The sequence below is a fragment of the Rhincodon typus genome, chromosome 24, assembly GCF_021869965.1.
Source record: "Rhincodon typus isolate 14 chromosome 24, sRhiTyp1.1, whole genome shotgun sequence".
NCBI classification, from domain to species: Eukaryota; Metazoa; Chordata; class Chondrichthyes; order Orectolobiformes; family Rhincodontidae; genus Rhincodon; species Rhincodon typus.
In genome coordinates, this window is record NC_063355.1 from 12219571 (window position 1) to 12240271 (window position 20701).

Sequence of the window (20701 nt, forward strand, 5' to 3'; positions counted from 1 at the left end):
GGATGGTTGCTCTCCAGCTCATTTGTTTATCTTACAGGCCAACATCTGCAGCTATACTGGTGTATAACTTTGGGAAGAAATCAGGCAATTTAGCATGGTAAATCCACCTAATCTGCACATTTTTGGACTGTGGGGGGAAACCGGAGTGCCCAGCAGAAATGGGGAGAATGTACAAACTTCACACAGACAGTGGCCCAAAGGTGGAATCGAACCCAGGTTCTTGGCACAGTGAGGCAGCAGTGTTAACCACCGAGTGACCGTGCCATCCAGATTAGGTGCTTACTGGAATTTAGAAGAATGACAGGTGATTTTATTGAAAGATATAAGGTTTTGATGGCAACTTGATTGGGTTGATAGGAGATGGAAGTTTTCTCATGGGGGAGATTAGATCGCGGGGATGCAGTTTAAGAATAAGAGGTACCTATTTCAAGTTGGAGAATTTTTTCTTTGAGGATCCTCAGTATGTCTAATTCGTTTCATCAGAAAGCAGTAGAGGCTGTTTCATGAAATGTATGTTGGGAAGATTTGAATAGATCTTTGATAAAAAAAGAGATCAGAGTAATGGGTTATTGAGTTATTGAGGCTACAATCAGCTTAGCCAGGATTTTATTGGTTTGAAGGGCTGAGTGGCCTAATTCTGCTCCTATGTTCCTAGACTGGCACTCTCCACATCTACCCCCTTCTATTCAGTCACTCTTCCCTCCAACTCTGGCGTCATTTAAATGTCCACTCCTCCCTCATAGTCAAGTTGGGACCTGTGCCCTCATGTTGAATCTAGCATCATTCACATTATGACAGTGTATCATCCTGGCTTCTGCCCTCTTTGCTTTCCCTCTTTCATCTCCTTCTCTTCCCACTCAGCGCAGTCAAAATGGTATCGGGGCAGGCAATCAAATGGAGTTGAGCCCTCAATCAGATTCACCAGGATCTAAAGGAATGATGGAGCAGATGTAAAAGGCCAATTGTATATCGTGTACCCGTGTTCCGTTGCCAACTGAAATTACTCGTGCTTCTTGGAATGTCTTGTTGCACTGGGGAGCTCACTGTGAGTTAACAGCAGAACTGAGAAGGGCCCAGGTTGTGGTGGTTTATTATCACCACACCCTGACAAACCGACACGCTAATGATCAACATGTTTGACGTTATAGTTCACTGCCTAAAAGACTGATTCACTATTTGTGCTGAGGAGATGTGGTTTACTTTTTTGCTGTCTAACTGAGAAGATTGCCTGTTTAGTGGTCTCAGACACCCCAAGCTGCCTGGCTCTCCCTCCCCACTAAAAGATGAGCTAAGTCACAGCAGCTGTCAATTTGTCACTTAGTGCTAAAATCAACGAAGGGTTGGAAAACGAGCTAAGAGCCACGAGATGCGTGCATCCACATCAATGCAAAAATACCAGGCTGAAGGATGTGAGTTGTAGGTGGCTATCAGCTCCAAGGCAAAGTCTTCAATGCGAGGGGCGGTGGCTGAGAAGGTCCAAGACCAGGCAGGATGCTGTAGTGAGGCTGATGGTTTGCCAATGCAACCTTGAGTGGGTAAAAGGTTGTGGAGGATGGTGCCCTGGGACCATGCAGGGACTGGCATGGTGGCTGGGGGTGGTATTCAGTGAGCTGCAGTCACCAGGTAGCCACTCTGCTTTACCTGTTGGGTTTTTTTGCACCCTTTAGCTTCTCAGTGGAGGAGAGGAGCATTGGAAGGAGATGGAAATAAGGAGAGTTGTGGCTTTAATGAGATGCAAATGCATGGAAATAAGTTACTTCCCCCTCAAGGGCAAGATTCTGAAGTCACCATTTATGGCTTGAGGTCAAAAAAAAAAAATCTGGAAAATTTTTGGAATTTTTAAAGAAATTTATCCCCACCTTATGTTAGCACCTTCCGTACCATGACTCTCACCCTAGCAGAGAGGGGTAATGGCACCTTTGAAACCTTGCCATATGGATGGGACCTAAGGGACAACTTTTTCACGCATGTGGTGCATGTATGGAATGAGCTGCCAGAGGAAGTGGTGGAGGCTGGTACAATTACAACATTTAAAAGGCATCTGGATGGGTATATGAATAGGAAGGGTTTAAGAGGGATTTGGGCCAAATGCAGGCAAATGGGGCTAGATTAATATAGGATATCTGGTCAGCATGGGCGAGTTGGACTGAATGGTCTGTTTCTGTGCTGTGCAGCTCTATGATGCTTTTTGCTTTGATCATCAGGAATTTTTAAAAAAACTCTTAAAACGTGGTCAGTCTCTGTTGTAATTGTGCCAATAATTTAATATCTTGTTTTGCATACAGCCACACAATTGAGAGATACAAGAACGAGAAAACCACATCGATATTACAGGGCTCTGTTTCCACTCATTAGTACTTAATCAGATAAAGCAGTTATTGGGTACACAATGCTTGCTCATGTCTCTTTGTAATGCAGTCTGCAGTATATGGAGATGGTTTAATAGCGTTGGCAGCTTATACGAATCATCTGCATTACTACCAATGTCCCATATCAGGAGCTCCCAAAAATGCAACTTCCAAACTAGCAACAGGAAGCTAAATTATCATTGCCATCTGTCCATTTGCAGTGCAAACACAGAAACTGCTGGACTGAAACGTACCGGCATCCATCCAGTTCAGTTTTCACTACCTGCTGGCTGCATGATACAATGGATTATACAGTCGTTAACTAATTAAAGAGACCTCTGCATCAATTCATCTCCATCAGGCTGAGGCCTGACATGAAACAAGATCCCGAACTCTGGTGAAACCACACCTTCAAAGTTCCAAACGAAGCATGCTACTCTCAACACAAGCCATGACTCAGATTATCCATGCATTGCATCCAAAAAGAAGATCTGCCAAAGAAAACCAATCCACTTTGAATTTGAATGATTCAAAAAACAGCACATTGTACAGCTTCTCTCACTGCTACAGTGACTCTGAGGTGGCCAAGGTGGCGGTCATATGCTATAAAGCACAGGTTCAGACTTCATTTAAGGAAGATGACAGCTTGATACAGCAACTTAACCCTGTGCTACGAACAACCACCCAGACCAGTTAAATTTGCCATCTAGCACTCAGCAATAAGGCATTCTGGTGGACACCTCTTGATGTAATACCCAAACCCAAGTAGGCCCAGTTGACGGGCAATAAACAAATCATTGCTAAGTGTGACTTAAAGGAATAGCACCTTTCATGGTTCATTTGCCACGGTAAGTTCAAGGAGTAGTTTTGAAAGACATCAATAAACTTATGTTGAGACTTCCCCAACACACAGAACTTATTCCAGTAATTCTCTGAAAGCTTCTCCTGAAAAGAGTATGCGTCGTGCCACTCCATCTTCTTTGTCACCGAATAGAGGAGTCACCAGGAATAACAGAGTGCTTGGCGGTGGTTATCTTGGCGGGAGAGCCCATTGGTGTGCAGCAGGAATGGGAGGAGGGCACACAGGTGAGGCAGAACAGCACTTGCTGCTGAAGGAGAGAAGGGACAATAGGGGGCTGAGGAAACCCTTTCCAGCTGCAGCGGGGGCAGCATATCCCATCTCTTGCATGCAAAATCCTGTACGTCCGTCCCCTCGGACCCGGGCTCATCAGGAAACTTGCCACTTTGTGTCTGCCACACTATTCATGGGTGTGCGGAGACCACATTTACTGCAGGAATCAAATCGCCTCCCATCAGCACTGCACAGTTAAAACTAGAGGTTTTCATTTACACACACCAGTGATTAGGACTATGTTTGGCTGGCAAATTCAGACTTCTAAACGGGCCGATCTTATGAGCACAGAACCCAGTTTAATGCCAGTTTACACCCTTTCACTGAAATAACTCACCTGGACTCCCGAACAAAAGTGGTCACAGGCATGATACCCGCTGGCACTGCTGGTCCAGGCAAGATCTATTGAAAGCTACATTCCTCGTGTTGCCCTTGCTAGCGTTGAGGTTCAGCTTTTGCACTTTTGAAAAGCATTTAATCTGCGGTTCAGCAAACGCTGAGGAAGTTTTTTTTTTCATTCATTCACAGGATGAGGGCGTCAGCATTTATTGCCCATCCCTAATTGCTCAGAGGGCAGTTAGAAGTCAACCACATTGCTGTGGGTCTGGAGTCACAAGGCAGTCAGACCAGGCAAGGATGAGATTTTACACTCAATCTACAGCATAGCAGCAAATTGATCAGCTCAATTGGCCAGGGCTGCCATTTATGTTCATCCATCCCTCTCTATCCAATCCCATCAGCATAGCTTTCTGCTCCTCTTCTCCCTTATGTGCTTTAGTTTCTTCTAAATACATGAGTTGGAGACACCTTCCATTTTGTGACATGGCCCTTTTGATAAAACACATTGGCGTTGAAATTAGCCTTTACTTGTTGTGAACCTACAACTTTTCTCAGACATGACTGACAACAATGGGAAAGAAAAGCAGGTGGGTGTAAGATTATTGTCCAATTCCATGGTTTTCAGACTACTGCAAGAAAAGAAAAGCCGTTGCCAGATAACGGGGTTTAGAGTAGTTTAAACTGTAACGGATATGAACAGCAATACTGCTACACTCAATAGGTACCAATGCCTTATGTTCAAGGAAGCATCTCACATCTACACACAGTAAAACAGTGCCTTCCAAAGTTTGTCCTACTGTGACCAGATTTTGAGGCTCGGGAATTGTCACAGCCTCCCCTGGGTGAGTGGCAGGGGCAGGAGAACCCCTCTGACACCAGTGGGTCAGCCTTGGAGTTTGTGACCTTGACTTTTCAGCTCGGTGTGCCCACCCTCAACTTTGGGAATCCCTGCACTGGAATATCTGTGCAATTTGGACGACTGAAAAATCTAACAGATCACATATTTCTAGACCAGAATTACATTAAGAAAAGCACATGCAAGTATTAATCAGTGGAGACATTTGTGACATATCTGCCAACCCTATTGCACAGAAGGTATAGATTCCAGAAACAATGATGTACATTATGTTGAAACATTTTAGTGCATTTACTGTATCCACTATGATCCTTAGGTGGGTGAGGCAAGGCAGGACTGTTCGCTTGTCCCAAAATGTTTGCCACAGTTTTCATGGTAACTCTACCCTTCAATCATCAGGTTGGTGCTTCCTGATCCTCATTAGTATGTTGCCTACATGCAAGAAGAGGGTGAAGCCAATTTTCACTGGTGCTGCCTGTCCCTGAAAATGGCATTTTTTTTTCATAGAATCCCTACAGTGTGGAAACAGGCCTGTCGGCCCAACAAGTCCACACCGAACCTCAGAGCATCCCACCCAGACCCATACCCCTATAACCAACCTAATCTACACATCCCAACACTACGGGCAATTTAGCATGGCCAATCCACCTAACCTGCATATCTTTGAACTGTGGGAGGAAACCGGAGCACCTGGAGGAAACCCACGCAGACACAGGGAGAATGTGCAAACTCCACACAGACAGTCGCCTGAGGGTGGAAACGAACCCAGGTCCCTGGCGCTGTGAGGCACAAGTGCTAACCACTGAGGCACCGTGCCACCCTACTTTGCTTGCCTGTTATTCATTGGGAGCTGTCACTTCAGAACTGCCAGCTTTGCAAGGAGGCTTCAGATGGATGGTTACAGAACATCACAGACTCATAAAATACTCTGCCTCTTTATTACCCATGCGAGGTCCAACATTTCAGATGTTCCCTCGCTTGCCAGGAGTCCTTTGCAAATTATCTTGCACATCTTAGCACTTCTGTTAAAATACCAGTCAACATTAACAGTTTAAGTACATGAGTACTTGCACTGTATAAACTCAATACCTAAACAGCTCCTTAAAGCTGGCCTCTCGATAAACCAAGGCAGAGGAGCAGACAGGCTTGCCAACTTAGAGGAGCTCCATTATCCATTAACCCCTTAAATCATTCCCATACGGAAAGACTATAAAGATAGCCTCGCTTTGCGAAACTAACTCTATGAGATCCTGTGTGAACTGACATTAATTCCAGCAACAGTCACTCTTTGGTGACCAGCATGTTAACATAGCAACAAAATCAATGAGCCTTATCTATCGCTTCCTTTTCCAAGAAGCACTTTTCCCATCTGTAACATCAAAGAAGCTGGAGTTAATGATAGTTCTCAGGCTTAGCTATAAATCTTGCATTAATTTTCAACTGCTCATTGAAATTTAGCCCTGGGTCTTTGACTAGTTCAAACTGTTCCCTTCAACATTTACCATTCCTGCCCAGACAGCGATACCAGTGTTTACCTGGAGGGGTGGAGGTCTTTTCAACATTGGGTCTTACAAAGGCAGCCAACAGAATGCGCAAAGGAACGCGCAGACTCAAGGTTTTTTTTTTGTAGACCTATGCATTCCAGATGCATAGATTCTGCGGTGGTTGTGGATGGGGTGTCTGAGAGACAAGTGCCGTGCTCGATTTTTCAAAAGAAAAATCCTTCCGAGATTGGTGAAATAGACTGCTCGAGCCACTGTTCAGCCATGCACCTTCCAATTTACTATCTTCGGAAGTAGAAAGGGGAAAGACTTGTAAACGTAATGGATGCTTGCTCTCTGGTGCATTTGTTTACCTTACAGGCCGGCATCTGCAGTTCAGACAAGAACGCCCAAATTTGAAGCTCCCCTGATGGCTCATATTAGGGTCCCTGGGCTTGTTGGCAACTGGTCCTAGTGCCATAGAATGGAGAGGGGAAATCTCAGCAAAGGTACTCTCCCGGTTCCCCACCTTCTCCAGCCTGTAGATAAGTTCCACATGTTGATGTGGGGTAAGGACTGTGCCTGTGAGGCCATTTCAAATACTCAATTAGGATGCCACCAACTCATTACCCAGGGGCAAGCTCACTGAGAGCCTTCATACCTTAGCATCGGCCTGTTTTACAAGAAAAGCATAGACAATTAGTAGCAAAAAGTTCAAGGGGGATTTGGACATTTCTGCTTCAGTAGGGAGCTGGACATGTTGGTCCTGGTTCCAAAGGGAAGCCTAAATTGTGCAGAGATAGTAGGAACTGCCGATGCTGGAGAATCTGAGATAACAAGGTGTAGAGCTGGATGAACGCAGCAGGCCAAGGAGCATCAGAGGAGCAGGAAAGCTGACTTTTCTGAAGAAGGGTCCTGACCCGAAACGTCAGCTTTCCTGCTCCTCTGATGCTGCTTGGCCTGCTGTGTTCCTCCAGCTCTACACCTTGTTATCCTGAATTGTGCAGCCCCTCTTAATTGCTAAAAAGTTTACTATTACAAGTAACTTAGGTGGATTGATATGGTATGTTCTGCCTTTTGCTGATAGATGCATAAAACCTGTGCCAATAGATTGTGGTAAACAATTTACATCACCGATGATGCTGGGTCAGTCCCTTCTGAGGTCAGTCCCTGCGGTGGCACGGAAGCTCACAGTGCTCGCTTCCAGCCTCGAGCAACTGTCTGTATGGAAACGTAGAAGATAGGAGCACGAGGAGGCCACTGCATGTTCTCCTCATGTCTGCGTGGGCTTCCTCTGGATGCTCTGGCTTCCTCTCACGGTCCAAAGACATGCAAATTAGGTGGATTGGCCATGCTAAATTGCCCGTAGTGTTCAGGGATATGCAGCCATGGGAATTAGAGGGCTACAGGGATGGGGTGGGTCTGGGTGGGAGGGGCAGTCCCCTAGGGTCTTGATGCCAGGGTGAATGGGACATTGTAGGGATACTGTGCTCTGATGCCATTTCTTTTATCCTTCAATGGGATGTGGGCACAACAGGTCAAGCCCATTGTTTACTGTCCATCTTGACCTGCCCTTGAGAAGGTGGCAATGAGCCACTTTTAGCTAAAACAATTGTGGCACTGAGCTCCACTCAGGATGGGCAATGTTTGCGAAAACAGTTTGGTTTGGGAGTTCACCAAATGCAGAGACAGACAGACAGACACAATCCTGCTTATCACAGAAGGAGATTTCATCTGTTCTTGGCAGCAATGAAAGAATATTTCCAACGAGGAATACCAAAGGGAAAAGGAGAACTTTGGACCTTTCATTATAGTTAATGGAGTATTATTGAAATATAGTCAGTGTTGTAATGGAGGGAGCACAGCAGCAAAATTGTACATTGCGAGGCCACAAACAGCAATGCGATGCAAACCAGATTATTTGTTTATAGCTAAGAGTTTGAGGTAGAAATATCCTGGACACCAAGCAGAATTCCCTTACTCTCTTTTGAATAGTGCTGTTGGGTTTTTTTGTGTCCACCTGATGGAGCAGAGGGAACTTTGGTTTAATATCTCAATCAAAGGATGACACTTTCAGATGTATTGCATTCCCTCAGCTCTACACTGGATTATAGCTGGGATCTTAATGAGGCCTGCCAGCGAGAGAGCTGGAAAAAGCCTGCACTACCTCCTTTTGGGAAGAACTGCCTACACCACAAGCCAATCAGGCAGTGGCAAAGCCACCATTAGGCCTTACGAATCAAGGCATCAAGACCCTAGGAGCAGAAATCTCTCCGAGTCAGTCAAAGGCTGGATCCTCTTGTATTCAACACACCTTTGACCGAGGCACACCCTCCTTGCCTCTTGCGGCCCTCCCACTCCTTGAGGTGACAGGCTGACCACACCGTTTCAGCTATTGTAGTGACAGGCTCACATGCAGCTGGGTTAACTCCAGCGCGGGGTCATTAAATTGCGAGAAGGTCAACCATAGACTGTCCAGCCTAGAACGTAACTCCACTGTGGCTGGAATTTGGAATTGAGGTACTCAATCATCCTACCTCCATGCTCAGCGCCAGCAAAAATATTCTGTCCTAAATACTCAGGTGAAGCTAAAACTTTTTGATTTAGGTGCATACATGCCATTCACTGAGCTATAGCTGACCCAACTGAAAATAACTGCCAATCATGCTTAAAGAGAAAGCTGGCTTTATGTGCTGAGATTCAGTGCAATTTAACAGGCCGTATTTACCAAGCGACTCTTTAAAGGAGGAAAAACTATATTTCCTGCTCCTTATTGTTGTGGCTTATGAGAGAATTCTCACTCTGACTGAAAATACTTCTTAAAAAAAGGTAAAGGGGTTAATTAAAACAAAAAGGGTGAATTTGGATCAAAAGTTCAAGTTTGAAATACCAGTTACAATAAACAAAGTATGACAGGGATAGGGTTAGAGCAATAAATACAAAATGACAAGGATAGTGTTACAACATTTTACAGGAATGGTACATGTTATAGATTCATAGAAATAATTTATATTTATATAGAAATACATATTTAGAACACTTTTGTGTCCTCAAGATATGTTTTACAGCAAATACATTCCTTTTCAAATGCAAAACCAGGCAAGTTCAGAAGTACCAACTGAATTCGGAGATCAGACTGGGGCTTTAAACTCATCCTTGTATTTTCTTTTAAACGTCAGTGACTGCACTCATGCATCCTTAATAGATCTGTTCCCTGAAAACACTCTGCAGATGTGACCTCCTGCTGAGGCCTATCTTCCTCTCCTTCACCTTGCGCGCCCTGCACCTTGTCCTGTTGGGTTGTGACCTCTGTTCACCCTCCCATGCTCAATTCTACTGGGCCACACATGGCAAGGAGCAACTGGTTTGTAAGAAACACTGAAGTCAGCAAGAGGTCCTTTAGCACTGCACACATCAGCTCCCAGAGTAGCTTTGTGTCTTGACATGCACCAAACATTTGTAGAAACAAACGTTACAACAGCTAAACATCGATTCTCAACAGGTGTTGTCACTAACCGTATCACAGAATGGTTTGGCATAGAAAGAGGCCATTCCACTGGTCTGTATTTGTCCTGGTCTCCCTGCTCAACTTCCCCCAATGTTTTGCTCCTTCAGGTATTTATAGAATGCCTCTTTGAAGATGAAGATTTAATCTGTTTCCACCAGACTTTCAAGCAACACTCTCCAAATCTCAACCGCTCAGTAAGTAAGCTCTCTCTTCTCTCACTTTAAATCGGAGTACGCTGGTACAATAGAGGCATTGGAAACAGTTTCTACTTACACCACCTAAACTTACACTGTGTAAACTCGGATTTGAACCAGCCCAGCACTAAATCAATACAAGGCCATACAAGGTGCAAAGATGGATGAGGCGACAGAGCAGATGACAGAAAGCAGGAGCTCGTAAATCCATTAAAATCACAACAGAAGTGAAGGAATCAATGTCAAAGAGTTCTGGAAATAATGGATGGCTCTTGTATACTTACAGCGATGTGGGATATTCAGGTCCTAGGCAAGGGGCTTCTGGCTTTCAGAGAGGAATGCCTTGGAGCCCCCATTGCATGACTTTCTGCCCATTTAAATCCATGCAAAGGTGGAGAATTGGACACTGCAATTTTCCAACTACGCTTCTGGCATGGGACCAGACCTAAAATATCATATTAAGCGAGAGACGACGCAGCTTTTACTTTGATCTTGCTGTTATTATGGATTCCAGGTGACTTGTCCGTTAACCCCTTGCTCATGTTTACCATGCAAAATCTGGCGCCTTTCTCCTGAACTATGGACTGTGTCTTTAGGACATCTGGGAATCCACAGGCATTTAGGCAACTGGAGCCAGGGTGTGTAAATAAAGGTAATATACAGATTAACCACAATCACATTGAAAGGATGAACAGGCTTGAGGAGTTGAATGGCCTGCGTTCCTTTGTCCTTGTACTTATGCCTTTTTTTTGTTATGACTGGCAAAACTGAAGTATACACCTTGGTGATGCATACTTTTGAAAGTGCACCATTCCTTTGGATAAAGGGACTTCAATAAAACCTATCATCCTTTTATAATCCTTTAATGTAGCTCTGCATTTTTGCAAAGGTTTGCATGATTTTTATTTTATCTCAACAATAAAATTCTTTGACCACGGGGCCAGTCACGACATAACAGGGGAGAGTGGGATGACAGTGAGGTTAGTCCCTCACGCAGTTCAAAAGCCCCACAAGGAGGCACTGTAGCAGCTGGTTGATGCTAATCTGTGCTGTCGGTTGCAGGGTCTTCGATGGCAATGGTAACTTTGGGGATGTGTGCGTCTGTGTGTTTTATACTCTTGGGATGGTCATTCCATTGTAAAGAATAATACATGCTGTTGCTAAAGTGTGGATGTAAATTGGTCGATGCTTTTATAGGCCACAAAGTTCCTGAAAATAGAGGCATGCTGAGAACGGGTCTGAAGATTAGAAGTTCCCAGTTTCAGATCGGTAAAAATAGCTTTGCAATAATTAGCTTCCTTTCCCCTTTTAACACTTTTGACACCCTGAAGCACAACAGACTCCCACGTTTTCATTCTGTTCTTTGTGTAACAAACAAAATAGTCAGACACAAAAACTGCACACAGTATTTTCTATTTCAATACCAGGACACCCTACATTCTTAAGAGTTAAGTTAAACAAACTAACCTTGGCGATAAAGAAGCTATTAATTGGCACTAGCTACATGGGATTACCCCAGCATAGCGACCTTCAAAAATGAAAACTAAACGTCCTTGGAGCTTTCTAAATAGGTTAAGATGTCTAAAAGGTAATTCTTCATAAACTTAGGCTTTGTAAAATTACCCATACGCTTAAAAAGACAAAAGTCTGCTTGTAGTGATCTCAGTCAGTGAAGCACCAATCAGAATGATGCCAAGGCTGAAATAGTTAAATTGTGAAGCCAGGTCGCCAGGCAAGGCTTGTAGTCCCTTGAATACAGAAGTGACACAGAGTCACAGAGTTGAGGCTCCTCACTTGATCAAGAGTTGATAAAATAGAGAGAGAGTGTTCAAGGACTCCAGAACAAGGGAATACAACCTTAAAGATGAGCTGTTAAAGGGTGGAGTCAGAAAGTGCCTCTACATGTTGGACCAAAGGGTCTGTTTCTGTGCTGTACAGCTCTACGACTAGGTAGTGAAAATGTGTAACCCCGTTCCCCCAAAAAGTTATCGGTGCAATTCAGCATTTTAAAAGTGTTTTTGATAGGTTTGTCTGAGCCAAAGTTATTGAGGGTTATGGAGCAAAAGCAGGTAAATGGAGGTAAGATTCAAATCAGCCATGAGTTAACCGAATCAGAGCAGACCTGAGACTCCAAATGGTCTACTGCCGTTCCTAGGCTTTGAAAATCAATGAATTTTCCAATTTGAACTCTGAGCCTTACTAAGTTGGTATTTGCAACCACTTTGGTGATGGGAGTTAATGTACAGGATGTTGCTTGGGGAAATGGGATTCAATTTACATTGTTTCTCTACAGTCAACTCCTGTAAGTGAGATTTTACAGCTCCACAATTAAAATCTCAAAATCCAACGCAACACTAATGACGAGAGGGGTATGAGGGAATGCAAAAAATTGGCAGATTAGAGTCAAATGTTGTGCAAAGGCCAAAATCAGAAAGTTAGAGCAGAACTTCCAGAATAAAACAGCAGAACAAAAAATAGTTCAAATAATACCTATTGACTGTGGATCCCATTGTGTTAGTAGTGAAGCATTTATGATTAAACAGTGAAATATTGTTTTCAACATTTGGGTGTTTCTTTACAATAGAATATAAAGTCAGGATTAAAGTCAGGGCAGCATGTGGCTCAGTGGTAAGCATTACTGCCTCACAGCATCAGGGACCTAGGCTCGATTCCAGCCTTGCGTGTCTGCCTGTGTGCAGTTTGCACATTCTCCCCAGGTCTGCATGGGTTTCCACTGGGTGCTCAGGTTTCCTCCCACAATCCAAAGATGTGCACATTATGTGGATTGACGATGATAAAATTGTCTGTGGCGTCTAGGGATAGCTAGGCTATGTGGGTTAGCCACACTAAACGTGGAGTTATAAGAACTGGGTGGGATGCTCCTTGGAAGGTCAATGCAGACTTACTATGCTGAGTGGCCCCTTTCTGCACTGTAAGGAGTTTATGATTACCACTAAACAGAATCTGGAATATTTTGGATCATGGAGTGTTTTACTATGACTGATTATACAGAAACTAAAAGGAAACTGCAGAATGTTTGAAAGGACAGTATTGAAAGGATTCAAGGCAAGGACCAAGGAATAGGATTAGTTTCAAAGTTAGCAGTGATATGGGCCCAATGTGACAAAGGGACAATCCCCTGAAATTTTTGATGATTCTGTGAAATTCATCAGTCTGGTGTTTCTTGTTGAATGATATCGACATTCATATTTAGGGGAAATTTTCTTGTTGAGACATGCAAGATCCTGAGGAAACTTGACAGGGTGGATGTCACAAGGTTGTTTCCTCTTGTGGGAGAGACTAGTACTTGGGGATAAGTTTTAAACATATGGGTCTACCACTGAAGATGGAGTTGAGGAGAATTTCTTTACCCTCAGACGGTCATTAATCTTTGGAACTCTCTTCTCCAGAGAATGGTGGAGGCAGGATCATTGAATATTCTCAAAGTTGAGGTAGATAGATTCCTGACTAACAATGGGGTCAAATTTTGGGGGTTGGTAGGATAGTAAAGTTAGGATCCTGGCTGATCTGATTGCGGTCTATCATATGGCACAGCAAACTCACAGTCCTGAATGGCCTCTGTTTAACTTCTAATAGGAATGCTCATACAATAGGTTCGTTTGAATGGGAATGAAAATGGACAGAGATATAGGATGGGTTTCTAATTTGCTTTTAACCACTTCACAACATCACACAAGATCTACAGTGACCAGAGCTATTTGTACCGTTTTCTGTATTCCTTCTTAGCTAAAAATGGCATGCCAACTTCTGTACCAGGTGGTCTACACTGAGAATCTATTGCATACCTGGTCAATGGCATCTGGATTTTCAGATACATCAAAGATGACAGCTGTCGCCCCTCTCTGGACTGCCCGCTTAGCCTGCAAAATCAAGAGCAAGATTCCTCAGTGCAAAGAAAACAGTTCAGCTAAAGTAAACACACAGGCAATATTGCTTTCTCCAAACAAGACCCAAAAAGGTTAGTATTTCTTTTCTCGGCATTTCAGACCATTTTTCTGGGGCTACAGTTTCAACAGGTAAATAGTATTTCCCCTTCCCACCTCCCATCTTTCCCAAGACGTCCATAGTTAGATGCATCTTGATTTGCTTAGCTAGATTGTTGGATAAAACGTGATATAATTTGTCACCGAAGTCATACAAGGTTAGAAGTTTTAATAATAGCATATTGTCTTTTAACGCTGCTCAACCTCTCTTTATCACACATAACACATGATGACAAAGCTAACAGAGTGTTCTGCTGGCAGCTCTCCTGAATAATGCTTTGAAGCTGGATGTCAGGAGGTATACATTAGTGCATTGAGGGTTACTCTCCAATCCATCTTGTCCCTCCTCCCCGGGTACACGAGACCCTGAGTTCAGAGCTCCTACAGAACCAATGTTTACATTTCTGAATCTGCCATAGTTGCTGCTAGGCAGAAATGGAGAAATGAAACTTAACTTTTGTTAATCAAATGAATAAACTTTACCATCTTTAAGCATGTGGCCCTCAATCATTTCTCCAGTTTCCTCCCTTTTAGGCTTATGGTAGTTTATGATCCCATGACAATGAACTGTCCTCTGATACATTGCCATCATTAACATGTGAGCTCGACAAGACATGTTATTGAGGAAACAATTATTTCTTCATCCAACCATTGCACAAATACATCTTTGTACATGCAATAAAATTTCACGTTTTGGCATGCTTCTGAGAAATGTGCCAAGTCCAAGCATTTTCCTTTCATTGGGAGTAAATGGCAGGAGTGGAAGTCTCTTGTTTAATGCTCCTTCCTACACTCCCTACCCACTCCCATCATTTTCCCTTCACGAGCAAAGAGATGCCATGGTCAGTGTTAAGAGGTTCTGACCAATCAACTTAGCAATAGGCCCAATGTTTGGGACTCAACTCCATATTGTGTTTACAAAGGGAGTATGGGGGGAAAACCTCAAGGACAAAAGTATCTTGATTGGCGTAGAAGTACAGCCAAAGAATAAGCCATCTGCTTGTGACATCTTTTGCTCATCAATCAATGGAATTTGTTTCTTTTCCAATTACTCTAAAGTCTGGAAACTATTTCAGTGTGAGGTCTACACTCCCCTAAACTCTGAATAGAACTATTTCCTACTGTAAAATTACTACCTACTGTGTTGCTGGTCTCAAACAGACTTGTCATTCGGCAGTAAGCATTAGAAAAATTGAGAAAAACACTCAGCTTACAGATTATGGCATCACAACGCTCCGATCATTCCAGTCAGATCAAAATGGGAACACAAGATGAGAGAAAGAAAAATGAAAAGTGAGGTTTTCTCAAGGTATCATACCACTAAGTACTTACATTTGTAACTTAAAAACCACCAACCCTTCTAATTTAACACAGAGCATTCACCATGTTATTTAAAAATGCCTGTGGAAATGAAATACCACTTCTCCTTCCTGTTCAGATCAAATTATCAGAAGACGTCACTATTTGTCTTCCCACCTCGCTATTTATACTAATTCTTTACACGTGCCCAGTTTCCATAGAGGATCCTTAATGGATAATGTTCAGTGCCAGGACAGTAAATGAAAGGATGGATTCCATCATGACAAAACATTATCCCCTTCTTTCTATGGTTGAGAATGTACTCCATACGAGAAAAAAAATCTCTCGGCCTATCAATTCCATTCCTTTTGTATTGCATAGGCAATTCTCCCTTATTTTTGAGTTTAACCAACCTATTAAACTCCCTGGTCTAAGTTATCTTCTTGCCATTACTTCTCTGAAGGGAAATCAATTGAATTTCTAGTGTACTGTATTTATCCTCCATTTGTTGTAGTCTTTCCATGGCCCTAGCAGTTTAGGGTTCTTTCAGGGAAATTTGGCCAGCTCCATCTGTATATCACTAGCAGCCCCATAACTGACCAGATGTTCATTTAACCCTTCCTTAAAAAATCAGATTTATATATCGCTGATCCACTTTAGGAAGCGGGGTGCAATGCCAGTTCAGCTGGATGATATTCGCAGGAACAGTTTGCTGTACCACTCAACAAAGTGAGTGACCCTAATCCTATCGCTCAACAAAAATGAGAAATGGACTCTATCCAGTCAGACTGTTGGCTCCAAGAATAAATTCATGTTGCTTTATTGTACTTCTGTCCATGACAGGACAATCATCAATAAAACTCAACAAAATAAAACAGAGACACTGAGGTTGCGAAAGGAATCATTGAAATGCAAGTTTCTCTTTCTTCTTTTATGTATATTTTTAGTGATATATGTTTAAAACAGGCAGTCACTTTATCACCCGAAAACCAATTACCATTTATCCACATGCATTAAAGACAATTACAAAGTTACTGGTGAGAGTTCCTTAAGTGCTCTGTTTTTTTTGGGCAGCACTTACTCTTAGAGGAATCTTCGATTGCACTTTATCAAGAAAAACTAAGACTGCTTCGTTTTTAATCATAAACAGGACTTAGTCTTTCTTTCTTGCCTAAATGTATTTCTTTTTGTTCAAGCATCCAATAAAAGCAACTAAGTGCTGAGCACTTAACAGCGGCTTTCGAATTTCTAGTAGAAATCTTTGGCAGCTGACTTTAAATGTCGTTTTTGTATCTCAATGCCATGTTGCTTCCACATGTCTCCTAACTCTGTGGGCTGTAAGGAGCGAAATACTTTGTTAAAACGCGACAAAAACCCTTGTCACCTGAACAGAAATTAAACCAATTATTTCTGGCACTCATGCAATGATTTTCAAACCTTCTCTCATTGCTTGTTTTTATTTACAAGAAAAGGAATCTCACAATAATCAATCACCCCAAGGTTGCCAAAGTACCATTTACTCAGGTACAAGGACTTACAATAAGGAAACGTCTTGGTAAATCTGTAAATCTTCACACAATATGAATGCTGTCAAGTTGCTGCTTCTGTGAAACTAGTTTTCAAGTAGAGCAGGCACACCACATTTACGTTAACATGCCGGTTATAAACAGTGGGGACTGTGTTACTGGGCTTACTGGAGCTTTGTAGCAGTGAGTCTATCCTGTACATCACTGACTCTGGGGAGAAGCATTCCCAATTGACTGAAATCTTCCTTAATGTACATTGCATTTTTTTGTCTGTGTACATGAGGGAGAAGTGAATAGAGGGGAATTCAGGGTACAATGAACTAACAAGAATAGGTGGAGATTCCTGTATATTATAAGCATTGACATAGACCCAATGGTGTCTTGATTCCAGGGAATGGTACACAACATTAGTTTGGTCCTTGCAGTCAAAGTTAAATAACCTGCTTCCAACTGCACTGCCACAACTTTCAAGCTTAAAACTCTGAAGCACGTCTCCTGTCTATCATCGTTCCTACTGGAATCTTCTCTGAATCTCCACAGTGCAAGTTTACAATCTCAGCCAGGCTGTCCTGGGCTCAGGTTGATCATGTGGATGGAACGGGGAAAGGGGGTAACGCAGCCCAGGAAAATCCCCCTGAACGAAATAAAAAGATTTACAATTGTATCTGAAAGAAGGAGTCACCCCAAAAAGCCCACAAGCCTCTCCAAGTATGGATATAAAACAAACCAAAAGAACTGCTGGAAATCTGAAACAAAAACAGAAGTTGCTAGAGAAGCTCAGCGGGTCTGGCAGCATCTGTGGAGAGAAATCAGAGTTAATGTTTCACAGCCAGTGAACCTCCTTCAGAGCTGGACCTGAAATGTTAACTCTGCTTTCTCTCCACAGATGCTGCCAGACCTGCTGAGTTTCTCCATAGATGTAACAGAGACATGCTTGAGAATCATAACTGTCATTTCTCTTCTGTCCTTCTCTACCACTTCTACTTTCATTGTTAGAGAGATTTCTAAAAAAAAAAGCACCATTATAATCTTTTTTTCTGAAGAAGGGTCCCGATCTGAAACGTCAACTTTCCGGCTCCTCTGAAGCTGCCTGGCCTGCTGTGGTCCTCCAACTCCACACTGTGTTGTCTCTGACTCCAGCATCTGTAGTTCTTACTATCTCATCATTATAATCTCACTACCTTTCACAGAAGCCTTCCCTCCAGAAAAGTAATGAGAAAGTAAATCCTAGAATGGAGCTGGGTGATGGGGTCCTGAATGGAGGTGCAACTTTTTTTTCCTGACAGAGCTTGTGCAGCATCACTTTTTAAACAGGAGACCTCTCACTGGGTACTGCAATGGGGAGGAAGGAAAACAGAAACACTGCAGACTTCCTGGAGTGAGGTGGGAGTCAACATTTTATTTGCGAACTTCAAAGAGCTGGACAATAAGACTGTGTCACTCACAGCTATAGAGGAGTGAATTTATGGATGGTGTGCACCACTTTGAAACTGTTGAAGGGAACCGAGGTGCTGCAGTGCAGTTGCTGTAAACTGCGTTGATTCATTGCAATGTTTATTTCATTCAGGATTAAATCAAACCAGAGACGCTGTTGCTCAAATGAAGACAAGACACTTTAACCCTTCAACTAGCATGCCTGGTTTATAGTATTCCATAACAAAAGCTCTCCTAGTCCGTTATTGCTTCAAAATTATCTGAACCTTGCTCAAAAGGCTCCCCAGCTACATTCTGGATCCCCTCCGATTTTTCTCCTTACTCTGTCTGCTCAGATGCAGATACAGGCGTCACCCTAGCAGCCGTCATTTGTGAGAAGGACCTAGCAATGTGTCAATATGAATTCAAGGCACATCACAGCTCAGCACGATACCAAGCAAGGAAGGAGGATTCTAGGGAGGGAATTAGGCCAATAATGGTTAACCTAGAAAGTTAAGGATAGCAGCAAATTGAAAAAAAAAGTGTGGCAAAGATTAGCGTTAAACCAGATGATTGGGAAAGTTTTAAAAGCCAACAAAAATTGATCAACAAAAAGGTAAAACTGACAAATAATATAAAAACAGACAGTAAGAGATTCTTTAAAATATAAAAAGGAAAAGAGAGGCCAAAGTGAACACAGGCTCCTTAGTAAACGAGGCAGAGGGAATAATAATGGGAAACCAGGAAATGGCAGAGGAGTAGAATAAATACTTTGAATCAGTCATCGCGGTAGGGAACATGAATGGCATTCCGAAAATAGTAAATAATCAAGGGGCCCAAGGGGTGGAACACAGTAGAAGATAAACGTAACAACTGTCTCAAGAGAAAAAGTATTAGGGAAACTACTGGGTGTAAAGGCTGACAAGTCCCCTAACCCTGATGGGATGCATCCTAAAGTAGTAGCTACGGTGATAATGGATGGAATACTAGTAATCTTCCAAGAATCCTTGGATACAGGAAAAGTCCTTAAGGATTGGAAACCTATGTCAATGTTACACCCTTATTCCAAAAGGGAGGGCCAAGAAAAATACAAGTAACTATAGATCAGTTAGCTAAATCTCTGGTTGGTAACATGTTAGGATCTACTAAAAAGCATGTAAAATAACAAAGCATTTGAAAATACATAATGTCAACACAAGGCATCAGCGTGGCTCCATGAAGAGGCTATCATGCCTGACAAGTCCATAAGAGCTCTTTCAGGAGTTAACAGGCTGGATAGATAAAGGGGAAGCTGTAGACGTATTTGGTTTTCCCAAAAGGCATTCAATAAGGTATTGCACAGAAGGCTCCTTAATAATCAAAGAGCCCGTTGTGCTGGACAATATATTGGCATGGATAGAGGGCTGGCCAACTAATAGGAGGCAGAGAGATAGCAAAGGGGGCATTTTCAGAATGGTAACCTGTAACTCGTGGAGTGCCGGAGGGATCAGTGCTGGGCCCACAATTATTTACAATTTATATTTAATGAAATGGTCGAGGGAAGTGAATGTGCTGCGGTATACACAAGTTGAGTAAGTGGGCTAAAACGAGGCAGATGGAATATAATGTGGGAAGATGTGAGGTCATGCTCTTTGGCAGGAAGAATTGAGAAGCTGAATATTATTTAAAATGGAGAAAGGCTGTAAAAATCTGCAACAGGAAGGAATTTAGGAGTCTTCATGCATAAATCACAAAAAGCTCAGTAGGCAGTAGGGAAGGTTAACAGAATGTCAACCCTTATTTCAAAAGGAATGGAATACAAAAGTAGAGAGGTTCTGCTAAATTTTACAAGACACTAGTCGGACCACACCTGGAACACTGTAAACAGTTTCGGTCCCCTTTTCAAAGGAAAGATATACTGGCATTGCAGGCAGTCCAGAGAAGTTTCACTAGTTGATCCCAGAGAGGGAGGGATCTTCTAATGAGGAAGGATTGAAGTAAGTTAGGCCTGGACTCACTGGAAACTTCATTGAAGCATACAAGATTCTTCAGGGCCTTTACCGGATAGATGTGGAGAGGTAGTTTCCCCTTGTAGGAGTGTCTAAGAGCAGGCAGCATCATCTCAGAATTAAGGGGGTCATCCATTTAAGACAGAGATGAGGAGGACATGCTTTTCTCACAGAGGGTAGTGAATCTGTGGAATTCTATAGAGGCTGGGTCATTCAATACATTCCAGGTTGAGATAGAGATTTTTTAATCAGCAAGGGAATCACAAGTAATGGGGAAAAGGCAGGAAAGTGGACTTACGGATTATCAGAGCAGCCATGATCTCGTCGACTGGAGGAGTAGATTCAATGGGTTGAATAGACTACTTCTGCTCCTACACCTTATAGTGCAAGATGTATTTTCTCAGCTATGCAAGATGCAACTTCCAGTTCAGGCAAGTGTGCTGATCAGAAGTAAGAAACCTGAGCTGATTTCCTTCCCCAACCTCAACCCCAGAAGTGTGAACAGCAACTGTAGTGTTTCCCCAGCTATCCCCCTGGCTGTGATCAGTTAACTCAGTACAGATGCAAACAGGCCTTTGCTTCCTGGCTAAGATAACAAGGTATAGAGCTGGAT

General features: G+C 42.8%; 1 protein-coding gene across 3 annotated transcripts in view; it reads right to left on the reverse strand.

The window, feature by feature from the left end:
- The window catches only part of znrf3 (zinc and ring finger 3), a 224817-nt gene that overhangs the window by 40575 nt on the left and 163541 nt on the right, over window positions 1–20701 (reverse strand). For all 3 annotated transcript variants that reach the window (XM_048611622.1, XM_048611623.1, XM_048611621.1), the window contains exon 3: window positions 13665–13739. In XM_048611622.1, coding sequence (XP_048467579.1) covers window positions 13665–13739 — 75 coding nt within the window. The remainder of the gene's footprint in view (window positions 1–13664; window positions 13740–20701) is intronic.